Raw genomic sequence first — 21,314 nt, 5'->3', positions numbered from 1 at the left:
ACCCACTGCAATCATCCCGTTTGCCCATCCTGCGATTGCCCACCGCTGCCTGACCGCCTGTGGTGTCAGGGGAGGACTCCTGGCGCACTCTGGACACCTTGGAGGCAAGACAGAGTCCCCCCCTGCTGAGATATCCGGCCTGCCGCAGTGCTGCTCCATGGAGAGGGTTAGGTGCCGGTGCCATTTTACAGCTGCTCCTGCTTCAGGGGGGAGCCGACCGTCGGAGTTCCCGGCGCCCGGGTTCCCAGTCTATTCTGCCCGGCTCTGCATTCTGTTGCCTCCTTGCACTGCCGATTCCCTCTATTACAGGGACTTGCCGCACTTTCACACAGCCCAGCCGAGTGGGGGAAAGGCAGAGGCCATCTTGGTTGGGGTAGAATAACACTGCCGTCGCCATTCTCCTAGCTAGCAGTATAGACCTGCCGCGCTGTGGTGGGGAAGAGGTTGTGACCATCCTGGCCTGCTGACACATAACTTTTACTTGTGCTTACTAAATATCAAGCTTTGGTGGTGTGCTAGCCGCCACCATATTGCTTGTACCATCCATCTGGAGTGTTAATCCTATATACAACACCATGGGCCTTATTTTAGTTCACTCTTTCTGACAAAATCCTTCTTAGATGGGCAAAACCATGTGCACTGCAGGTGGGGCAGATTTAACTTGTGCAGGTATAATTAGATTTGGGTGGGGTTTTACTTCAAAGTGAGATCTATATTGCAGTGTAAAAATAAAGCAGCCAGTATTTTCCCTTCACAGAAAGAAAATAACTCTCCCAAATCTAATTCTCTCTGCACATTTTACATCTGCCCCCCTGCAGTGCACATGGTTTTGTCCATCTAAGAAGGATTTTGTCAGAAAGAGTGAACCAAAATAAGGCCCTATGTCCATTCTGTCTGGCTCTCTACACCAAATTCTTCAGGCCATTAAAGCCTCCACCCAGAGGATCCTTGTTAGACTTGGAGATCTGCAAAATCTGAGGACACACCACTAATCTGTTTCACAGACCTGGCGGCTGATTCGAAGCTTCAGTGCCCCCTGCTTTCATGGTCTCTATACCTGACTGCATACTCCCGGATGGCTAGGAAACTACTGGGACAGTTTTGGCTATTTCTTTATGCATGTTCATGGATCTGCAAAGGAGGAACTGTTTTTATATATGTGGCTCTGCAGGCGAAAAAGGCCTGGCCAGATTAATATTTCTTGAACATGAAATGTAGCAGGAAGGCGGAGCTACGTATATTCTGATACAGATGTTCTGACTTAGCCTGGGGTCATGTTTCACCTCGACATCTTTGGGGCTGTACTTATTTTAGACTTTGTGGGCTATGATATTTTAAATCCTTAAAATATGAGACTTGTCCTAATCTTCCTAAGGCCATTAGTTTCTAGCCCCTATCACATATCCGTTTGTACATCCTTCATAACTTGGATGGGTGGGGTAGATTAGTATTAGGATAGTATAGCATTTGACATAGTTGGATGGGGGGGGGGGGGGTAGGTTAGGTTTATTTGGTACAGATTAGCTACCATATAGCTAAGGACCACTAACCTACTTCTTCTAAAGTTTATAATAGGTAGGAATGGGTAGAGGGGTAGTACAGTTATAGGGCTCCAGGTACACCTAAGTTGGGGGTGGGTAGTACAGGGTGGCGGGGGGGCGGGGGGGGGTTATATGGAAGGGTTCCTTTGGGTCCTTGGGAGGCTTTTCTTTTTTTTTCTATTAATGTTAGATGGCCCATTTTAGTTTAGATATTGGGGTATTTTGATGATTGATTATTTTTTTCATATAGATTAATGGTGTCTACTGATTTGCTATGAAATGTGTTTATGCGTGTGTGCTTCCTTCTACCTCTTTGCTCCTGGGAACCTGGATGGTGCCTCTAGGTACTTGATTAAGTGTATGACTATATCCTGAGGGGAAGATATTCATATTATGTATAGAGCATAGATGATCTGTGCGCAAACACATATACATGCTTTACATGTTTTTATATACTCTTATGTATATGTACTATGTGTGCTATTATATACCTTCTGCATGCACCTACTGATCCTTTCCGATACATGGCTGTCTGTAATGTTAGTTCTTTTTTTTTTTTGCTTTATTATGCAAAACTAATAAAAATTACTCAATAATAAAAAAAGAGCAATTACAGCGGTTAGTTCTAAGACATTTATGGGAAACATTTTCCAACATAAAAGCATGTCAACACTGGAGGAACCTGTGTTCCTAGCAGTGAGGGTGCTGGATACTGGAACCTTGGTGGTTTAATAAGGTTGCACAGGGTAGCAGGTGGAGCAGAGTGTTGAAAGTAACCAGGAACAGGGACGTGGAGTCTAACCTGGGGGTTTTCACCAAGGATTCCCACAAGGAGCTTTTGTTTTTGATGCACCAGATGAGCAGGTCACGGCCCCCTGCCCTGGTCCTCTACACACAGCTGACTGGGGACTGAGAAACTGGAGACACAGGGAAGTATGTAATGATGACTTGAGACATAGAAATCAATGGTATAGCTGTCAGTCTGGGAACTGATGAATTTGAGAGCTGCTGTCAGTAGTTGTCGGTCTGGGAATCAAGGTAGGGGTAAGGCCTGAAAGCCAATGGGAGGCGATGTTGGTTAGGGAACCAATGTATTCTTAAGTCTGGAAGCTGTTGGTAGGCTGGAAGCCTATGAAGATCTCTACTGAAGATATCCTGGACCAAGCACAGACTTCTTCAGTTGGAAAGCTGGAGATATTAGCTTGAAGAGAATCTGGTAGATGGAGAGTTAACCAGAGAGCTGGCTAGCAGCAGCAGATGACAGGTTCTCAGGTAACTTGTAACGCTGGAGCAGGGATTAGTCTGGAGCCTAAAGGTGCGTACACACAGGGCAATATGATCGCAGGCAATATATTGCTCATATGAGATGGTCGCAGATGAAAATGTCACACTGTCGGGAGTAGAGGCAGTGGAAGTCGCTGGTCGGAGGAGCATGCTCCTCCAACCAGCGACCATTCAGGGGCTTAAAACGGGAGAGCGCACTCGTCGATTTATCGCCGGTGCACACTCCCATCGCTGGCAATATGGTCGCTCAGCGACCATATTTCCAGCAATATTTGCAATAATCGCCCCCCGTGTGTACGCACCTTTAGAATGCGGACTCTAGAGACAACACAGGGAACAGACTAGTTTTTCCAAGGGACTGGATTGTTTTGGGAGCCTTGCTTACATCCCCTTTGGTAGCTTGTGATTGGCAGCAAGCCGCAGCATCAATTAACTCAGGAAGTACCTTTGCATACCTTGATCATGTGATCAAAGCTTGCAGGTGAACTATTGGAACAAACATGTCAGCTGACCACAGGTGTCTTGGCAGCACCCATGCAGCATGGAACTAGTGCGGGATTCTGACTAGGCCTCAGATGACAGCTGGAGACATCTTGCCACGGACTATGGCTGGAAGCCGTACAATCTACGGGTCTGCACCACAAGATGCACCAGCGCGGAGGTAAGTGACGCAGCCGCACACCATGATTCCTGACAGAGCCTAAGAGGTCAATAACAACCAACATTTCTAGACAGACCTGGGTTTACAATTGGCAAAGGGACAAGCCGGTTGAGACTGTCTTATTTGAGCTTCCACATAACACATTCAACTTTTGATACTGCCTAACTGGTTGGTGTAGTGTAATGTATGTGGTATTGGTTTAATTTTCCAATTAGCTGGATCTGTAGGACCCTCCTTGGAACGGTCCAAATTACCAAGTCGATGGTCTAGAACAGGGATGGGGAACCTTTAGCCCTCCAGCTGTTGTTAAAATACACATCCCAACATGCTATGCAATATTTTTAGCATGGCCATATAGCAAAACTGTAGCAGAGTATGCTGGGATGTGTAGTTCAACAGCTGAATAGCCAAAGGTTCCCCATCCTTGGTCTAGATCAGTGGTTCCCAACCCTGGTTCTCAAGTACCCCCAACAGTGCATGTTTTCCAGGTCACCCAGCATGTGCACTCATTATTCAGACACATTTTAAAAGATCCACATGTGGAGCTAATTATGTCACTTATGATTTTGTGTGGAGACCTGGAAAACGTGTTGGGGGTACTTGAGGACCAGGGTTGGGAACCACTGGTCTAGATCATAATTTTCAAGACCATTGAAAGCTGAAAAGACACCGGTCTTTAGTTAATATATTACACACTCTGTAATGAGTCAATTCCAATGAAGTCATCCAACACTGGTTGCTTAACCATTAAGGGGGGTATTCAATGTCAGGGGCACGGCTGTCGAGCTAGCGTGACAGCCGTGCCCCTGTCCAGGTTCATGTTTTGCTCGCCTGGAGCAAGGCAGTCGGGATTCAATGTCCCGGCCGCCGAGCGTCGAGAAGGGGGCGTGGCCGCCAGCTGAGGGCGGAAATAGATGAGCTCCGGCCAGGAGCTCGCCTATTTCCGGCTTTTCCTCGGCAGAACGAGCCAGACAGCTTGTGATGTCAGGTTCGTTCTGCGGAGAAACCCTGTTCAATGCTGTCGGGGAAGACAGCATTGAATAGGGCCCTGCAGCCATCTCCCCCGTCGGGAGATGGCTGCGGGAGCACAATAAGAAATGAATACCCACTAAAAATTAAATTGAAAAAAAAAAATATATATATATTGTAATTTAAAACTTCTACTGCTTTTAGAAAACATGGCCATCTTTAAGACAGAAATGTTCATGTTTACAGGGGTTTATGCAAATGCTAGTCTCTCAGGACTGGGGTAGGAAAACAATCTAGTCTTAGCCCAAGTCAAGCTCTATATGGCACGATGACGACCCTGAACATGTTAATTTTGAGACTTAAGGGGGGACATGGACAGAGTTCCGGACAAAACAAAACCCTTGGATAATACATTTGTGAGCCAAATGATTCAGTAAATCCTTAGTATTGCATTGTTTTAGAACACCATGAAATATTAAAGACCCACTGTTTTTCAGTGTTTGGGAGAAAATGGTTGATTGGCATTTTCTCTCATGAATTACCAGATTTTTGTTCCAACCAGAAAGATGGACAAAATCTTTTAGTGTGTATCCAGCTTTAGGCAAAACATGAAAATATTACATTCAATCACTAATAGCCTATATATGAAAAATGGCTTTTACTAGAGTGGGGTAGGGGATAGAGGTTTGCTAGACAAAGCATGGCAAACTTGTAATTGTATTGAAGGCCGAATAGCACAATTTTATCAAAGACACACCTGTGTAACATGGTAATAAATGCACAGCACCAGTAAAATCAACTCTTACTTCTGAGGTGCCATCGTTTCTATGGTCAAGAAGTTGAATCACTAAAATCCACATCTCTTTGATACACATACAAGAATGAAATTGACTGTTCAGTGCTTCAGATGGGCGCACCTAAGGTGAAAAGAACAAAAGTCAACACAATCTCGTACAGGCATACTGCAAATCGTATTCATTCTAGCACCCGCTATCTTTGAAAACCCATGCAGTTCCTCTTCCCTGCCAGAGGTGTCGCGGTCTGCTGTAGTGCTTGTAGCACAGTGTGGTCTGTATATCAGCACTGATATGCAAATCAGACCTGTGCTAAAAACACCACAGCAGACAGCCTAGTTTAAAAAATGCCTATTGCCTTTTCGGTACTTATGTAGTATCTGGGCGTCCGATTTAGAAATCGGGTCGGATCGGGCACATCTCATCGCATGCGACCATCGGATGCGATGACCCGATTTTTCCATAGGAATCAATGTTAAAATGGACTGAGTCCATTTTAACATGGAATTCAATGGGAAAAAGGGGTCCTTTTCATACCCCTATTATCCAAGTGGGCATGGAGTTGGATATAAACCTGTGGCGAGCGTAGCGAGCCACCGAGCCCGAAGCGTGGCGAGCCCCGCGAGGGGACACAGAAAACCGTTCGCTCGCCACGCTTCAGTGGCTCGCTACGCTCGCCACAGGTTTATATCCAACTCCATGCCCACTTGGATAGTAGGGGTATGAAAAGGACCCCTTTTTCCCATTAAATTCCATGTTAAAATGGACTCAGTCCATTTTAACATTGATTCCTATAGAAAAATCGGGTCATCGCATCCGATGGTCGCATGCGATGCGATATCGCATCGCATCTGATTGTATGCCTTAACTTAAGGCATACAATCAAAAAATCGGACGCCCAGATACTACATAAGTACCGCCTTTTCTGATAAAGTTCTACAATACTTAAGGTGTATGTATGGATTATATAATATAATTAATCCTAGCGATATCATTCACCCAGAGAACCCGGGCTAACTATATAGTGGATACACATTAAACAATATTGTGAATGATATTGTTCAGTGAGGTCATCGGGTCCCCACTTAACTTGCACTCTTTCATAAAATGTCAAAAATTTACTGCATGTTCAGATGATGGAAGATGTTATTAACGAAACATGGCAGTGAGCATCATTAACCATTTGGCGTGGACACACTAGAGCAGCAGTTCTCAAACTGTGGGTCCTAACCGCAAAGTGGGTCCCAACCTTCTCAGCATGGGATCGCGACTCCATGTTGCTGACCATCAGGCTGATTTATTTTCGGTACTTATATGTTAGTTGGGCGCCCACTAAGCTATTTGCTTAGTGGGCTATTCAGCGTAAGGAAATCGCATCGCATGTGCACTTTTAGTGTCACACTATGCGTGCAATGCGATATTACTAATTAATGTATTTTTTTGCCGGTCTTATTTTCCCCGCTATTATTGCATCGCATTGTTCAGCACACATTTTAGGACAATAAAACGTGTCATACGATGCGATGCTACTAAATAATGTATTCCCTCCTATTGTAGGTACCCCCCCTATTATCCATATGACCCCATAGTAACCCCCCCAGTATCCACATCACCACATAGCGTTGCAAGCGCAGCGTTGCCCCACTATCCACGACAACCCAAAGCGTGGCGAGCCACGCGCAGGTCGGCGGAATGCGTCCTCCCGACCTTTTCATACCCCCACTATCCACGTCGGCGTGGAGTTGATTATATATAGTGTGACGAGCGCAGCGAGCCACCGAGCCCGAAGCGTGGTGAGTGGACGCGGAATACATGTAAAGTAAACCGAGTGCGCTCGCCACACTATATAAAATCAACTCCACGCCGACGTGGATAGTGGGGGTATGAAAAGGCCGGGAGGACGCCTTCAGCCACCACTCGCCACGCTTCAGGATGGCGTGGATACTGGTGTGGTTTTAGGAACACATTCACAGCATCCATACAACACATCTGAGACAGTAATGTGGACACATGTTAACGTTCAACTGTAAATTTAGTAAGTACTGTTTAAGATAATTAATACGGAATAAATATCACAAGAACAATATAATCTCAAGAACAATATAATCTCAAGAACAATATAATCTCAAGAACAATATAATTACAAAGAACCAGAAAAAAAGAAAAGCGCCTGCAGTGCCCTTAGGCAGGAGGTTCAATGCATACAAAATGCGTGGTACTTATGTAGTAATTGGGGGCCCGATTTAGTAATTGGGGGCCCGATTTTAAGATGGGGTCGGAAATACGCATCGAAATTGCATGCGAGATCGCATGCAATCCGATGCGATTTTTCATAGGATTCAATGTCAACAAGGTACTGTTCATTTCCCCACTATCCAAGTGGGCATAGAGTTGATTTTATATAGCGTGGCGAGCGCAGCGAGCCACCGTCCCCGAAGCGTGGCGAGCCCCGCAAGGGGCCGCGGATTGCTTAAAATGTTTTCGGCATCCCCTCGCCACGCTTCGGGCTCGGTGGCTCGCTGCGCTCGCCACGCTATATAAAATCAACTCTATGCCCACTTGGATAGTGGGGAAATGAACAGGACCTTGTTAACATTGAATCCTATGAAAAATCGCATCGAATCGCATCAGATTACATGCGATCCCACATGCAATTTTGATGCGATTCGATTTTGTCGAAAAATCTCGTCGAATCGCATCTGATTGTATGCCTTAAGGTAAGGCATACAATCACAAAATCGGGCGCCCAGATACTACATAAGTACCAAATGCGCTGGTAAGGCTTGTCTTTAGCCACACTTTTCCTCCACAAACTCCTCAAGGTAGCCCTGCAGTGCCACGGTGCTTTTTGTTCCTCCACTTGGTGGCCCCCCACATCCGTTCAATGTTCTGGTATGTACCCCAGATTCAGGGTATGTACCCCAGATTCAGGGTCGACAAAGTTATACTAATGATTCACCCTGGCGTGTTCGTTGCCGGCCGCTACCAATTCATCAGTTTTATAGTCCCGCCAGCAGTCACTATAAATTACACTTCCTGGAGCAACATGGCAGCCATCAGTGTTGTGGCGTCTCTCCGGTCGACGGCTTTCATGAAGCAGGCCGCCGTCTTCCTGCACATGCCACCGAACACCCACTGCTGAGGCAACATCCTCCCCACGAAATACTTGCGTTTTGTGAAGAGAGTCTCGTCAACCTCCACCACAAGTCCCGGTCCTCCGATCTGTGTCTGGGGCTGGGAAAGCAGATCATACATGCAAGCCTCCCTTATTAGTGCATTATACTGCACCGTCGTGGCAATGCAGATCCCCAACTCCCTTTTACAGTACGCCACACTGCGGAGTTCCTGCGCCCAGGAGTAAATGAACGGTACGCACCAGCTTGAAAAATGGCACACGGCAACCAGGGTACCACAGCCCAGAACCTTTCGGCGACAGGCCCGTGATATGGCACCTCCAATTATCTTTTGACTGACAGCTTCATGGGGTGGCCATTTACGCACATTTGTGTCTCCAGCAGCAAATTATGATGCTGAAAAATCTCAACGCCTCCTCCTCTGATGTCGGGAGACTAAATAGTGACATCTCCTAAGCTCATGCCACGCTGCTGTCACCAGTAAAAGCAGAAAACACTGGGAGCACTCTGGGTAGCATCCATGACTGATACGGTTTTACCTCAGAGTGAGGGACCAGGAGCACTTACACAAATTCGGACTGACCACACTATTTACTTCACTTAAGTTTATTCACAAAACATAGTTACACTACTTGAAATGCATACATCAGTAATATATGCATATAAAGTACTGGGATCGCATCACACGGCACTAAAACGGGACATGCGAGGCGATTTTCTTCCACAAGCGTACATAGGTAAATTGGGCACCCAACTAACTTATAAGTACCGAATTTTCTAATCTCAGTCAGTGATTCAAGGAGAAAAAGCTGTTGAATTATCTGTTATTTTATAGTCCTCAAATAATTTTGTGCTTCCACAATGCTGCCTGCTGCCTACACATGTGATGTGATGACATTCTGCAGTAACTTGCTGGGGTCCTGTAATTATTTTTTATTGTCTGATGGGGTCCCAGAGTGAAATAGTTTGAGGACCCCTGCACTAGACTATATGCACTATATATAGTCAATGTGCATATTGTTAATAATATATCGTATAGACTCTAGAGTGTATACACCTTTTGACTGCCTACTGGCTTTTGCTCTGGTATCTGTATACTAGCCTGGAAATAAATTTCATACAGTAACAAACATACAGTCACATGGCTAAATGAAATACCTTGGAATACGAGGTTGCTGCCAAAGCAATAAGACTACACATTAAGTTTTCACAATGGTCTTCAAATAAGCTCACACTTGTTAAATTTTCTCCAATCAGATTTATAAACTGATGAGCATACACTATTTGACCTAGAGAAAAAAAATGCAGTCATGATAAAAATAAACAGAAGCAATTACAACAGAAGAAGAAAAACATAATAATATAATAATATAATTATATATAATACACACACCCACATATATATATATATATATATATATATATATATACACATACATAAATACACATACATACACACATATATATATATATATATATATATATATATATATATATATATATATATATATATATATATATATATATATATATATATATATATATATACACACACACACATATATATACACACACACACACACACACACACACGCCTGGCACTCTCCTGAATGGGTCAACTGGTCCGGTGCTCGCAATACTTTGCAGGAGATAGTATATGGAGTTGTGGCAGGAGCATTCGTGACAATTGCAGCAAAAGTAAACAATAGAAATGAAACACAGCAGACTGTGTTTTTAAGGTCAATGTTTCAGGTGTTTAAATACTTTATCAAGACCTCATAAAGGTGATGTCTTGATAAAGGGGTTTAAACACCCGAAACGTTGACCTTAAAAACACAGTCTGCTGTGTGTCATTGGCACGCACGCCCAACACTGCAACTGACTCCAGGTGCCCTCCTGCTGGTATTAATGAAATGACAGAGGCAGAGGCGGGGCGGCACTCACGGAAATAAATCATGGACACCAACAGTGCGCTTAACGTTTCAATACCATAAATGAATTTTCATCAGAAGCTTCTGACGAAAATTTGTTTATGGAATTAAAACGTTAAGCGCACTATTAGGGCAGTATTCAATGAGGCCAATTCGCCATGTTTTATGGCGAATTTGTGCTATTTTCGCGTTTGAAGGTGATTTTTTGTGTCAGAAAGACGTCGAAAAGTGCACGTTGAATAGGGTGATTTACTTTCTAAGTGATTTTTGCCGTGTGTCGCTATGTAGCAAATCGCCATCTATTCATGGTGAAGTGGAATGTGAACTTTTAAAATAAAGTTTTTTGTTTTTTTTTACATTTGGTGTAAAAAAAATCAGGAATTTTATTCGGTGAATAGGCCTGTTATTTTTATTCATGTGCTTATAGCACATGAATATATATTTAATTATTATTATTTTTTTACACATAAAAGCCAGCAGGGGCCTGGGAGCCGCTCATTAGATATTCATATATTCACTGCTCCCGATCATTACATATGCACGATCAGGAGCAGTGAATACCCGGTCCCCTGCTGGCTCTTCCGGGGCAGCTTGTGCTGCCTGGGTCCCGGGGAGCCCTCCTCCCCTCCACATACGTTCTGGGGCAGGCAGGGAGACTTCCATCTCCCTGCCTGCCGCCGTCCCCCGGCTCCCTGCAGCAAGCCCCTGCGACGTTGAATACGGGGATAGCAGGGGGACAGCGAGGCCCTGGAACACTGTGACCGTGCAGTGAATCCTAAACATGATTATTTTCATTGAATACTGCCCACCGATATATGGAACCCGGCACTCCAACTGTGTAGTGATGGTAGGACTCCGGTGCCTTCCCAGGGGGTTCTCCCCAAATATGCAGAATCCAGCAGCCTTTTCAAGCAGGGGCATCACACGGAGATATATTCATAAGTGCTTTATTGCAAGTAGTATCGGGACAATCCAACAATTGTTTCGAGCCTCCTCAGGCCGAGCCAGGAGGTTCGAAACAATTGTTGGATTGTCCCGATACTACTTGCAATAAAGCACTTATGAAAATATCTCCGTGTGACGCCCCTGCTTGAAAAGGCTGCTGGATTGTATATATATATATATATATATATATATATATATATATATATATATATATATATACACACACACACACACACACACACACACACACACACTAACCTCCAAGTCTGTTGTTACCCAGTTTGTTTTATCACTGTCTACTATTGTAAAGCGCAACGGAATCTGCTGCGCTATATAAGAAACTGTAAATATATACACACACACCTTCACTATATAACTATATAATGCCCTTTGAATTATACCTGTATATATTGTTTTTGTACAACTGTTCCCTCTTTCCCTTTTGTTTACAGAACTGCTCCCTAGCAACTGGTCCACGGCGTAATGACACGTGACCGGATACGGCCAATCCATGTATCAAGGGCGGACGCAGTGATTTAGATCTGATGGCGGGGGATATTATGACCCAGCCGTCCCTTAACAACTGCAGGACGCCGATGAGGTCATCATGTGGCGACGTACACCTGCACGTGGACGCCGGTGGAAACAGGAGCATGGGGGTGGACTTACAGTTCATGGAATAAGGTATTTATTCACTGTTTGTCACCATGATCACTTGCTTTTGATGAAAATTCTAAATTAGAATTGAAAAGTTAAGCTGCAAAGCCGTATTCTGTGTATTATTGCTGTGAGTGCCGCCATTCTCCAGAAACGATCTAAGCTGCATACTTAGGAAGGCACCCGGGATCAGAGTTACCAGAGGGGTGAGTGCCGATACTATAGACTCTCTCTCTCTAATTACCAAAATATATATATATATATTATATAAAATTGTTAATTGGGTTATACATTTTTTAGATTTTGTGAGTCCTGCTCCCGATGATCGCAGTTTCTCTATAATTCTTAAGGCCGGTGTAGCCTATACCTATCTTATCCACCTTATTGGTATGTAATTATCCCCCTATCTTCTCTCTTGTTATATATGTTTATTACCAGTGAACTAATAACTAAATTGTTATGTAGGTATGGTGAACCCTAAAACTTAGGACCACACCTATTTGCACCCAGCTAAACGGATCCTTCCGATTAAATCTTCTTCCTATTGGTATGTAGTCTATGGGTTATTATACCTAAAAATTATGTTCCATCTTGACCTTATAATTAACCATTATCTTCGATATTCAATTATTTTAGTGCCATAGTGTTTAAGGACCGGGTACATACTAACTAAAAGACAACTTCCCCCTGAATCATTCGATTGGGGGTATGTAGATCTTACTAAATTATTCTATAGTTATCGGATAAATGTTGGCCATAAATTAAGATATTAATTAAATGCTTTCAGACCTCATAAAAACTCCGATACTCACGGATTTTCATCAACATCTAATCATCTAGCCAGTTGGGCTTTCACTTACCTTCCACGGGTATGTAGCCTGGCTAAAACGCCAGTCTTTATCCTCCTTTATCCTCTCTTGCTTGCGCTTATGTTTTTGTTATGGTTTGTAATCTATGGTTATTTTAATTACTTTTTAGATTTTACCAATACCCTGTATGAATTCTAACGTTGTTCAAACCATACACTTAAAGTCATTCTGGTATGTATTTAATGATTAATGAAATATACCTGCTGTGTGGATATTGGTACTAAGTAATTCAATACTGAAAGTACGCCCCTTGTTTTTCTTTCTGTACCATTTTTAGTCTTACCCCTGAAGAAGTCGTTCTGACGAAACGCGTTGGGTTTCAATAAAGAACTTTTTATCTTGAAAAAGATTCCACGATTTAGTCGGGAAAGGGACAAAAATCAATTGTCGTCATATATTTTGCCAGTGTTTTATGCTGTACTGAAGTGACTAGGTGGTACATAATTCAGCGCTCTCCGATAAACTCTTTTTGTATATATATATATATATTTTTTTTTTTTTTTTTTTTAAACTGGACATCAGCTGAATAGACATAGCACATAAAGTCATTAAAAACTACTCCTCGTACAAGAAAGACATATTAAGGAAAAACACAAACTAATTAAATGAAGTCTTGTTGCAAACATTCAAAATATTCTCAGTCAAAACACACACACACACACACACACACACACACACACACACCTTATCTATTGTATTTAAAATATCAGTTTCCCACGAGGTCATTTAGTTCTGAGGTGGCCACATCCCCTAAATTGCTACCAGAAGAGGTATAAAGTAATATTTAAACAAATTAAAAAAACAAGGTACCTTGTAATTTCTCTCCTAAAATCTGAAGGATTTCTAAGATGGACCAATGAAGATCTAAATGAAGATGAAGCAGATGCCAGGATGCTGGATAGACCTGTAATGTTTTTTAGAGAATGAAACAATAGAATAAAAATAATAATAAAAAAACTAAACAAAAAAACAAACCCACACCCAATGGAGTAAACTCACTAAAGCTTCTACAAATAAGAAGAGGGGATGTTTGCCATAGCATCCAGATTATATAAATACTCTATTTCTTCCAAGACAATGATAGAATAGGTTGCTATGGACAACATAACCTCCTCATTTTTAGAAGCTTTAGGAATACCCCCTTTCAGACCACAAATACTGGGTCACACCTGGGATTTGCACACATTCTGCATGTTTCCAGGTCACCAACGCTAGAGGAGGGCGGGGCTGAGCATTGACGCAGCATCAGGGGCAAGGGAGGAGGCATCACTTAAGGCCCCCATACACTATGTAATTTGGTCCCAGTTTCACCCGATTCCGATAGATCGGGCCAAATCGCAGGTTTAGATACCCGTCCGACCTGATGCGCGGTCCCGTGCGCATCGGGTCAGAGTCGGGAGGTCGGACCGGCTGCACATAAGATTTGCTAAATCTTATTGCAGCCAGGCAGGGGACACAGAGGCGGCGCGGCGCATGCTGGTGAGGGAGATGGGCAGGGGACGCCGGCGAAGGAGTCGGGTAGGGGAAGCCGGAGCAGGGAGCGGTCAATGCTCTGGGAAGGTGAAGGGAGCAGGGGACGCTGCTAGTATTGCAGAGGCAGCGGATGCTGCGGGGGACACAGAGGCAGCAGTAACGTAGAGGCGGGCAGGGTGAGCCAGGAGCTGTAAGCGTTGGAACAAAAGCTCATACAATGAATGGGCAGCATGTGATTGGCTGAGCACTCTCTCAGCCAGTCAGCAATTGGCTGAGAGCGCTTAGCCAATCACCGGCTGCCCATTCATTGTATGGGGTATTTTTTTCAGTACTGACAGCTCCCGGCTCCCCCTGCCTGGCTCTGCGTTACTGCCGCCTCTGTGTCACTGTCCCCCACAGCATCCGCTGCCTCTGCACTACTAGCAGCGTCCTCAGCCACCTCACAGCGTCCCCCGCCCCCTCCACTTGGGAAATGCATATGATACATCGCATGCGATTTATCATTTGCCAAACTTGGCACATCAAGTGCCAAATCGTGTGTCCCCCTCCCGGGGAGCTGCAGGGGGAAATCAGGTCCGACTTGTCCCTAGGACAAGTCGGACTAATGTACGGGGGCCTTTAGAGCTGATGCTGTCTCTAAGCACTTTCTCCTCCATAGTGTGGACAGTTACCCGTTCACACTGCACAAAGCAACCTGGATCAGAGCCATGTTCACCCCTGGTAATGCCCAGTAATTTTGCTAGTGGCGCCTTAACACTGCAGCTTAACCTGGGACAACACAGCAATAACCTGGTACGGAGGTGCAGTCTGATGGGGTTGTTAATTGAACTGGATCCACTTCTGCATGGGTACGACATGGGGTTAGGTGACAGTCAAAAGATTGGGTTTTTCACTTTTATCCTATGTCGGATCAGTTGAAATGGACACTAAAAAAAGTGCACCGCGTCACTTCACATGGCTTACTCCTGTGGAAAACGAAATTGCACCTCTACGCCATTAAGGTATTATGACTGCCCTCTATGCAATACCAGTACGCCATTTGCATCTTAGTAGCTTAAACATAACTACCAAGGTCGGACGTGAAACATTAATGGTTAATTCTAAATGATATGTCCCCTCTTCTTTCTTTAGGTTTGTGTGAAACCCCCTGAGTAAATCCAGACTTAGTTTTGATTTAACTTGTTACAATTGCCATCAACAGTCGCAAGGTCAGAATAGTGAAACAATCACTATACATGACCTTAGAGATATCTAGTCTGTGTTCTCTCTAGATTCTTTTTTTTTTTTTTTTGCAAATTAAATTTTTATTGGTTTTAAATACAGGTACAAAAAAAAAACATTCTTTAGTTTCACTGTCAAATAGGCAAACAATCTGCGAGTAAAATCGTACCAGTATATTTCGGGGATAAATTGTAAAGTGGAAGAATAGAGGGGGACAGAAAGAGAAGGGAGTAAGGGGTGGGGAGGGGGGGACACTCCGGTTCACTCTAGTTGGGGGTATCAATTCTACCACATACGCATAGGCCATAAGGTGAAAGTAAACCAACAAATACCAGAGGGACTGAGAGCTGCATAGGCACAAGGAGAGGGGGCTTTACACGGATGGAGACGCCATGATATCTTTATAGATCTTGGAGTCTCGAAAGACTAGCCAGCGGGTCCAAGTATCCCTAAACTGGGCCTGTCCATCGCCTGCTGAAGACAGGATGTCTTCCACATCCATATAGAAGTCCACCTTTCTAAGCCATTCTTTGATCGTTGGAGGAGAGGTGGATCGCCACTTTACCGGTATCACCGACTTAGCGGCATTATTAGCGGCAGGTCTCCTAGTATAGTCCTAGAAAGCTTGAAAACCTCTGACCAGAAGGGTACTATGAGGGGGCACTGCCACCAGATGTGGAGTGGGGTTCCAGGAGCCTCTGAGCATCTCCAACAAACATTGGGAACTCCGGTGCCCATCTTAGAGAGAACATCCGGGCATCTGTACCAACGGGACAATAATTTGTATTGGGTCTCGCGTGCCCCCACACTAGGGGAGCACGCGTGTGCCAGGGAGAATATCTTTTCCCAGTTGGTTTCACCGACCTCCCCACCTAGTTCGCGATCCCAGGTGACAGTGAAGTGGGGTAGTTTTCTGCTAGTGTCGTCTAAGAGGAGGTTGTTAAGTATGGAGATCGTGTGGGGTAGGGGGGATGTGCTAGTACATAGATGCTCGAAGGGTGTGAGGGGCTTAGATAGATTACTGACAGGGCCCATGGATTGGAGGTAGTGGCGAACCTGCAGGTAGCGCCAATATTCAGCATCAGGTAAGTTCCAGTCCGCCTGAACTTTAGCAAAGGGCAATATTCGTCCCCCTACTCACCAGCTGACCGACCCGGAAGAGGCCACAATTTAACCAACATCTATAGGCTTCGAGATCTAGGCCAGGGGGGAAGCAGCTGTGTGCTAGAAAGGACATATACGGAGAGGACTTAGATGAAATAGAGGGGAATTTCCGCATGGATTTCCAGACACTCAGGGTGGGCCCTATAGTGGGGTGTTCTAGACTTGGAGGGGAGGGGAGCCATGGGGCCAGGAAGACCGGTATTGACATCTCTTGTTGTTCAATCTGGACCCACTGTTTCAGCGTATCCCTCCTTGTCCACTCAAGAACTCTAGACAGCATGCAAGCCTGATAGTACCCCTGAATATTGGGGAGTTTAAGGCCCCCCTTGGACGTTGTCCTGTGCAATATCTCTAGTCTCAGGCGTGGTCGTTTACCTCCCCACACAAAGTCCCGGACTATAGTCTGAACGTCCCGAAACCAACCCGGGGGGATCTTGATGGGCAGAGTCTGTAGGAGATACAGGATTCTAGGAAGGAAATTCATTTTTAGGACTCCCAGTCTCCCAAACCAGGAAAAGGGCCGAGCTCGCCACGAGTGCAGGTCGTTTCGCAGTTTAGTCAAGAGAGGGGTAAAGTTGGCCTCAAATAATCGTGCAGGATTTCTGGTGATGGCTACACCAAGGTATTTCAGTTGGGAGTCGTGCCAGGTGAAGGGGAAGGCGGATTTAAGTCCAGAAAGCATTTGGGGAGGAGTAGAGATGTTGAGGGCAATTGACTTCGAGTAGTTAACCTTAAAATTAGAGAGGTCTCCAAACAGGCGGAACTCTTCTAACAAGTTGGGGAGAGAAGTGATCGGGGAGGTTAGAGTAGCTAATAGGTCATCAGCGAAAAGGGCCAGTTTATATTCCCGATCGTGAAGGGTATAGCCGGAAATATCTGGGTTCAATCTAATAGATAGGGCTAAAGCTTCCATACACAGAATAAATATCAGTGGTGATAGAGGGCAGCCCTGTCTGGTGCCATTCTTAATGGCAAAGGGGTTGGAGAGGGAGCCGTTAACTCTGACTTTGGCTGATGGGTTGTGGTAGAGGGATAGAATGCGTTGATAGAAGATAGGGCCTAGTCCCATGTGTTGTAACACACCGGACATGAAGCTCCAGTCAATCCTATCAAATGCTTTTTCAGCATCGTGGATAATAGAATGGCAGGAGTCTCTGTCTTGGATATCTGATGGATGAGGGCAAGGACTTTGGAAGTATTGTCTCGGGCCTCTCGGCCCGGGACAAACCCCACCTGGTCACTGTGAATTACGGTCGGGAGGAAGGTCTTCAATCTATTAGCCAGCAGTTTGGCAAACAGTTTGACATCCGAGTTGAGTAGTGAGATAGGGCGATAGCTGGGGCATAGAGAGGGGTCCTTGCCCTCCTTAGGTATAACTGTGATGTGAGCTTCTAAGGACTGTTTAGAGAAGGGGGTCCGGTCAGAGATCGAGTTAAAGGCCTCCAGGAGTAGGGGGAGTAGTTTATTCTTAAAGGCCTTATAATAGACAATGGTGAAGCCATCTGGACCAGGGCTCTTCCCAGCAGGGGAGGATTTTAGAGCCTCTTCCAGTTCAGGCATAGTGAAAGGCTTCTCTAGGCCCTCTATGTCTAGTGGGGAGAGTTTTGGGAACCCAATCTTAGTGAGGTAATCACCAACTGCACGTTGCTTCTCTGTATCGCTGGAAAAGCATCCCGCCGGGGGGAGGTTGTATAGGGAGGAGTAATAAGAGCAAAATGCTTCTGCGATTTTGTCAGTTTCATGGAGAGCTCGGCCCCCCCCGTCCCTAATAGAGGGTATAAAGGAAGTGGCCCTCTGTTCGCGCAGCGCTCGGGCCAACATTTTGCCGGGTTTGTTGCCCCACTTATAATATCTACTACGGCATTTCCTATAGGAAAATTTCACCTTGTCAAGGAGGATCTTATTTAGTGCTGAACGGGCAGCAATAAGTTCAGCATAGATATCGGGGGAGAGGGATGTTTTATGAGATGTTTCTAGGGATTGTATCTTCTGCAGAAGACTTTCAATCTGTCCCGCTCTCTGCTTCTTTAGGAATGAGCCCAATTGTATACACTTCCCCCTCAGCACGCATTTATGTGCTTCCCAGATCGTAGGTTTGGAGACATCCGGGGTATCATTACACGCTATATATTCTGTGATAGCCTCTTCGAGTTGGGACCTACAATAAGGATCATTTAGCAGGGACTCGTTAAAGCACCATGCTCGGTTGTATGGGGAAGGAGGTCCCAGGGATAGGTGCAGTGTAATGGGGGCATGGTCTGACCAGGTCGTAGGACCTATCTTGGCCTCTTGGACGATTTGGAGATATCTGTGGTCTAGCAATAGATAGTCGATTCTAGAGTAGGACTGGTGGGGGGGGGAGAAGTGGGTGTAGTCCCTCTCTGAAGGGTGTAGGGTACGCCATACGTCGGACAGCTGGTGAGTGTGGAGCAGTCTCCTTACCCTGCGAGATGTCCGTTCGGGATGGGAGGGTCCAGAGGAGGCATCCAGTCGAGGGTCAAGAGCCCAGTTCAGGTCTCCTCCGATTACCAGGATCCCATCCCGGAGAGACGATACCCTGTCGAGCATTTTTTCAAGAAAGGCAGGTTGGCCCTGGTTGGGAGCATAAATATTGACAATGGTTAAAGCGGAGTTAGCTAGTTTACAATTAACAAGTAGGCATCTACCCTCCTCCAACGTATGTGCTACTAGGTCTGACACAGGTAGATGTTTAGCAAAAAGAATTGCCACTCCTTTAGACTTAGAGTGTGGGTAGTTACTATAAAAGGCAGTAGGAAAGAGGTAATTGCTAAGTTTGGGCGCCATCTCAGAGTTACGGAAGTGCGTCTCTTGCACCAGGACTATATCAGCTCTCTCAGCATGGAAGGAGCGAAGGGCCTGGGATCTTTTTTCTGGGATATTTAGCCCTCTAGCATTGATGGAAAGTATCTTAAGGGAGGTAGCCATACAGGGGGTAGAAAATAGTTTGAAATACTGGTAAAGCCCCGGAGGGGGGGAAAGGGAGAGGGAAATTGGCATAAGGATAAGAAACAGCATATGAGGAAGAAACAACAACAATAATTACTTCAGTAATCTCTAAACATTTCAAGCTAATGGTTAATAGTACGAGAGCAAGAAATAACCGCATCCGGACAAAAAGAGGGACTACCAGAGTACCCATGTCGCGGAGAAAAAGGTTGCGGTGGGGGGCACACTAGGGGGCAGTGACTTCGTCAACCTAAGAAAGCAAAACTTAAACAAGGTATAACATATGTAAGATATCACAGTGCGGGTTGTTAGGAGGTATAAAAGTTGCAGCTCAGTCATGGGGGGCATCAGTCAACCGCAGTAAAGGAAACCAACAACAACAACAGAAAACTATGAAAAACCTTCTGAGAGGGTAGCAGCAGAAGGGGTAACCCTCAGTGTCATGGAGGGGCAGATGCATGGGGGGAGTTAACTCCTCTGGGTTTTTTCTTGGAGTTCTCCACTTGTTCCCAGCGGGGTCTCCTCGGAAGGCTAGTTGGCGGCATAGAGGGGAGGGAAAAGGCCTGCCAGTCCGGCAGTTGTATTGAGTCCAGGCAGAGTGTGGAGCAAAAATCTGGGAGGTCTGGTGGATCTTTGATAGTGATAATACGGCCGTTGTGCGAGACCTGAAGAGACAGCGGGAACCCCCACCTATATTTAATGTCCTTTCGGCAAAGTGCTTCCGTGAGGGGCTTCAGCATCCTGCGTTGTTGGAGTGTGCGCCATGAGAGGTCCTGGTAGATCTGCAGACGGGCATCCCCGAACTCCACTCCCTCCAGGCCGCGAACCCTACGAAGAATCTCCTCTTTTTGAGAGAAGTAGTGGACCCGACATATGACGTCTCTGGAGCGGTCTGTTGCCTGTCCTCTTGGGCGTAATGCTCGGTGAGCCCGATCAAATTCTATAGAGTCATTGGGGTCTAAGTTCAGGATTTCCCCGAAGATTTTGTTAAGTGCGTCCATGAGGCCTGAGGGGGGGGATGTCTTCCGGGAGGCCGCGTACTCGCAGATTATTCCTGCGTCCTCTGTTGTCCAGGTCGTCTAGCTTATTTTGCGTTGCCCGCATGTCTAGGGACTGTTGGGCAAGCGACTCACGCAAGCTGAACAGTTGGGAGTGCACAGCATCTCTGTCATCTTCTAGTGTAGCCACCCGTGAGCCTAGGTGAGATACGTCGGCTTGTACAAGGGCTATTTGAGACTGCATGGATTCATGAAGGCGTGTTTCTAGGGCTTGCATATCTTGTTTGGATGGCAGCGATTTGACATGGGAGAGGATCTCTGTTATCTCACCTCTGAGCTGTGTCAGGGAGTCGAGTGAGGCCTCAGATGTGGGAGCAACCGCCATGATGGGCGTGGTGGTGGTATCTTCACCAGAGGGAACCCCAGGGGTGTCCGCAGATTGTGGGAAGGATAGGTAGGAGCGTAAGTTCTGTTGATAGGTGTTGTCGCGTGGTTTCTGGGGGGTCTTACTCTGGGAGCCTTTCCCTCTCTTGCCCATTTAGAAAAAAGAAGAAGCTAGTGAGCAGTTACATGCAGATGGCGCACTGTGTAGGTAGGAAGACGAAGGTCACATTCCCCTGTTAGTGGGACGGCATGGCAGGGGAGAGGCGTTCACATTAGGCCCAGGTGCTGAGTGGGTGGAACCACAATACCGCACATCCAGAAG

General features: G+C 45.5%; 1 protein-coding gene across 1 annotated transcript in view; it reads right to left on the bottom strand.

The window, feature by feature from the left end:
- Positions 1–21,314, bottom strand: part of MMS22L (MMS22 like, DNA repair protein) — a 171,964-nt gene that overhangs the window by 103,873 nt on the left and 46,777 nt on the right. Inside the window, exons 6-8 of the mRNA XM_083177008.1 lie at positions 13,596–13,689; positions 9,542–9,672; positions 5,262–5,372 (exon numbers count right to left, since the gene is read on the bottom strand). Of these exons, the coding sequence (XP_083033134.1) occupies positions 5,262–5,372; positions 9,542–9,672; positions 13,596–13,689 (336 nt within the window). The remainder of the gene's footprint in view (positions 1–5,261; positions 5,373–9,541; positions 9,673–13,595; positions 13,690–21,314) is intronic.

This window comes from Crinia signifera, chromosome 3, assembly GCF_055691185.1.
Source record: "Crinia signifera chromosome 3, ASM5569118v1, whole genome shotgun sequence".
In the NCBI taxonomy this organism is placed as follows: Eukaryota; Metazoa; Chordata; class Amphibia; order Anura; family Myobatrachidae; genus Crinia; species Crinia signifera.
Note: the sequence above shows the minus strand (reverse complement) of the source record. Positions and strands in the feature narration are given on the sequence as shown.